Source organism: Myotis davidii, unplaced genomic scaffold (assembly GCF_000327345.1).
Source record: "Myotis davidii unplaced genomic scaffold, ASM32734v1 scaffold826, whole genome shotgun sequence".
NCBI lineage: Eukaryota > Metazoa > Chordata > Mammalia > Chiroptera > Vespertilionidae > Myotis > Myotis davidii.
In genome coordinates, this window is record NW_006297142.1 from 778,229 (window position 1) to 782,647 (window position 4,419).

Here is a 4,419-nt window from a genome sequence, read left to right on the forward strand (position 1 = left end):
CTGAACTCTATATCAAGTGAATTTCTTATCTCCATTTCATTTATCTCTGCTATTGGAGAATTCTCTTGTTCTTTCATTGGGGGTTGTTTTTTCATCTCTCCATTCAGGGTGCCTGCTTGGGTTTGTGACCGTGTATTAGGTAGATCTGCTACGCTTTGGGCAGCACACAGTTTAAATGTCCCCAGATGATTCTCAAAATCAGAGTGGGGCACCTATTCCCTGAGGGGTCTGCTGTGGGTTGTCTGTGTAGTGAACCACACTAGTGGGTCCCCAGGAGCACAGAGTTGAACAAACAGCCCCACTCACCTTGCCATCCGGGGGGAACACCATCTGCCTTATCAGCTGGACGTTCTCTAAGCAGAAGTGGAGACTCATCTTGGACACGTCCATATACAGGAAGTTAGTGGACTTGACCTCAGGACAGCTGTCATGCTCCCCAAGGAACGGGGACTCAGTGATGGTCGTTTTGTCATCAAAGCAGGGTACACTGTTAGTAAACCCTCCATCCACGTACCGCTTGTAAGGGAGAGAGAAAACACATTCTGTCAGAGGCTCTGGGCAGGGGATTCTCAGAACCACAGCTGACCCAGGGGAGGACCAGGTTTGGGGAGCCTCTTTCAACACTTTTGGCTGTGCAGGCAGGTTTGGTACAAGCTGGACAGTCTGCGCCTGTCAAACCAATGCCAGGAGCCCTGACCCATTGTGACATCCTCAACGTCCGCAGACAGGACAGATGTCCTGGGTGGGGATCAATCAGCTCCAGTGGATGGTGGCTGCCCAGGAAGGAGCTGCCCCTGGCGCTGCACAGCCCAGCACGCGGCCCAGAGCCTGCAGAGCACACACTCCACTCAGACTCTGCCCATGCAGGGCTCGCCATCAGCCGCATGAGTCTACAGAGAGTGTTTGCTGATGGAACTGAACCATAGCTCTGTCAGCAGCTTTGCCCCAAGCCATGGGCTGGAAGGACAGTCAGTCCCAGAGAGGACTGAATCGCTCCACCCTGAGAGCGAAGCTCTACTTAAGGGAGTGGCTGAGTCTTCAGTGTCGTATTCTTTAACTAGGCCACGGGGCACCTGTCCTCGGTGCTCAGCTGAAGATGACATGAACCAGCTCACCTTCCAGAAAGCCAGATAGTGGGTTCTTGGTGAGGCAGGTTGGGCTGGGGTGGGTGGGGTGGAGATGCAGCAGCTATGGAATCACTGTCTCAAGGCTGAGCCACAGAAGGCCCTGTGTTCAGATGCCTGCGCCCAGCACTGTGCAGGCAGGAACTGTGCAAACACAGTATAAAAGCAGACTTACCACGCCTCTGAAGGTCGGAGGGATTAAGCCACAGAAGTAAGGGATGAAGGAGGTACAGATCAAGGCCTGTGAAGATAAAAGGAGGTGAAACCTCAGGCAAAGCAATAGGCCCTTCCTGCTCCTGGGCCTCCCTGAGCCTTCTCTCTGTGAGTGAGAAGAGCAGCTGGTCTGAATGTGCTCTTTGCACACAGTAGGCACTTTATTTAATGGGTTGAATGAACGATGAACCAACCTACACAAGTGTATTTCAGCCCCGAGTATATGTCCCTGCTGCCCACGAGAGTCCCAATGGCCATCGCAGACCGGACCTGGAGCTGTGGACACGATGACTGACTGGGAAGGACTGGATCAGACTCAAGATGCTTGACCCGCTGGCCTGGGCCCCGGCCCAGGATTCCGAGGCAGCAGCTTGGAGGAGGGGCCTCAGATTGCAAGTCTCCCAGGCTCCCAGGTGATGCCCACGCGGGTCCAGGGACCACAAGGGAGTAGCACCGGCTGGAGAGCATGAAGCAGCACAACACTGACTCACAGAAGGAACGCCTGTGGGAGGAACAGGTGCTGAATAGAAGAAATTTCCAGAAACAAGGTTCAATGACAGATGGTTCTGGCTGCTGAGATGCAGCTGGCTCTATGGGCCAAGCCGCTCTGCTCTGCAGATGTGTGTGAAGAGAAGTGTCTATTGATCTCCCATGAAGGCATCGGGCAAATACACTGTCTTGTGACCTTGCAAACAACCTCCTCTGGGCTGGATCCCTAGGACAGAGGCTCCGCCTCTCGCTGCTCCCCTCAAGCTGTTCTCCTGCAGGAACACGCATCCCGTGCAGGAGGGACACCGAGGGACAGGGCCCTGAGGAGGTGGACAAAGCCAAGCCTGCAGGATGGGGAGCCATCCTTCAACACGGAACCTGTGCTGGGCACCCAGGGTCTCCCAGGCTGTGGCCCAGACCACAGGGCACAGCGTGTATGTCACAGGGTGCGGGCAGCAGACAGTGTCTTGGCCGGCCAGGAGCTTGTCGGTGTAACAAACCGGGCAGGTGGCCTGCGCCAGCCTCTCCATGTGACTCCCAGAATAAAACCGCCCCGCACTGCCAGCACCAGACAGGGCCACCGCTTACGTCCACAACATCGTCTTTGGACTGGAACTCGGACACCAGGACGTTCTCCCAGTCGGACACTCGGGTCAGCGAGATGCACATTTTGCCTGAGATGAGCTGGTGGACGTTGTCCGGGAGGTGTCTGTGGAGGGCTTCTCGGAGGGACCTGACTATGTTGAAGGACGGATGGAGGATGCTCATGGTCCGGCTTCTGGCGGACTGGACAAGGTCTGTGAGGACCTGCAGGGTGATGTCTGTGGGGGAGACAAGCCCACAGGGGCATGGATGTACCGCCTGGGAGAGGGGCGACTGTGGCAAGACCAGAAACCGGGCGGAAGGAGCTGTGTTCTCACGTGGCTGCAGAGCCCTTACAATGGGGATCGTCAAACTGAGCTGTAGTTAGAGGATCTCAAAACTTAATGAAAAATAGAATGTAAAATATCTCAACATACTCTTATACTGACTAAATGGGAGCAGGGTACGGTTTGGAGAGAGAGAAGAGCAGGCATGAGAAGGGAACCCCGCCCTGACCTCTAAAAGGTTTGCAAACTGCCCAGACACCAGGTGATTCTCTTGTCGGAGCGGCTTGGAACTCAATCCTGAAGTTCCCTTGGGCACCTGAAGAGACGGAGAGGACGATGCTGCAGCCCACGGAGCCACAGGGGCCAGGCCCAGCGCAGCTGCTCCCTGAGGAAATGTGGGACTGAAACGCTTGGCTGCACCTGCTGCAGGGGAGGCAGGTCTGTCCTAAGACACGGTCCAGAGCAAACGCCAAAGGCTGTAGAATCCATGGATCTTCAAGGAGCCGCCAGTAGGAGGTGGCTAATCAGGTGTCAGGGCTGATCTCCCTACACTTTTAACTCATCACACGTGTGACTGTAAACCCGCTCAGTGGACACCGCCACTGTTACCTCTGCCCTTCCACGTGGCTTTTCTCGCCCCCCGCTGTTTGGCTTCTCAACATCCTGCGCCTCGTCCTCCTGGGGCCTGAGGTGCCCGAAGGGGAAAGGTGCCGAGTGGCGCCCCCGTCTCTGTCGCTGCCCTTTGCCTAGAATCTTGACCCTCAAGTCCATGCCGCCTTGGGGCGCACCAACCCCGTCAGGCAGCTGACTTCCCATTTCCTGTAGATGCTCTGCTTGTTCTTGGGGGACGTGTGGGTCTCACACAAGCTGTACGGTCATCGGCGCAAGTGGGAGTTTGTGGGGCTTCTTTACCGGGTGCAGGATGGCTCATAGCTTTGGCATTTGCTCATGGATTATTAATTCAACTATTTATGATCCCATTAGTCTCACTTATGTCCTTTGTGGGCTCTGATTTCCCAGATGTCAGACCTCTCTCATGGATCGCGGGGTGAGGAGTGGCCAGTCAGGTCCCCAGGGGGACTGGCACCCAGCAGGGAGCAGCCTGAGGTTCAGACTTACACTGAGCGCTACTGTGAGTCCTCCCCACCAGGGGGCGCCGTTTCATGCGGAACCTGGGCTCCCCCTGAACACGTGCAGTCTACCGCCCGCCACTAGGCGGCGCCTGTAGGCTTCCTCTCTGGAGGCAATGGTCAAAGCCACTCCAAATGGCAGTTTCACTTGGGTTTGCACATGTTAAAAACGATGGTCCAGCTCTTCTCTCCTTTATTTTTAATTCTCACCCAAGGTTATTATTCCATTGATTTTTAGAGAGAGTGGAGGAGAGAGGGAAAGACAGAGAGAAACATCGATGTGAGAGAAACACATCCATTGGTTGCCTCCTGCATGAGCCCCAACCCGGTCCCGGGCCAGGGAGGAGCCTGTAACCAAGGTGCATGTTCTTGACCAGAATTGAACCCAGAACCCTTCGGTCCACTGGCCGACTCTCTGTCCCCTGAGCAAATCTGGCCAAGGCAGCTCTTCTCTTCCTGACAAAAGAGGCCTTTCCACAGCCCTGCCCAGCGGACTTAATGGCCGTCTCTTCCGGTGTCACACCCACAGAGCAGCAGACGAGAAACTGAGGCCACCAGGGGCCCCGGGCCCTGGAGACACAAATGCCACTGAGC

The 4,419-nt window shown here is 55.6% G+C and overlaps 1 protein-coding gene across 1 annotated transcript; it reads right to left on the reverse strand.

The window, feature by feature from the left end:
- Positions 1-42: 42 nt before the first annotated feature.
- On the reverse strand, positions 43-3,466 carry LOC102774324 (patatin-like phospholipase domain-containing protein 3). The gene is made up of 4 exons (XM_006772785.2): positions 3,305-3,466; positions 2,415-2,786; positions 1,300-1,365; positions 43-516 (listed from the first exon to the last, which is right to left on the reverse strand). Exons 1-4 carry the CDS (start codon positions 3,464-3,466, stop codon positions 199-201), a joined length of 918 nt encoding a protein of 305 aa, XP_006772848.1. The 3' UTR covers positions 43-198.
- Positions 3,467-4,419: the final 953 nt, after the last annotated feature.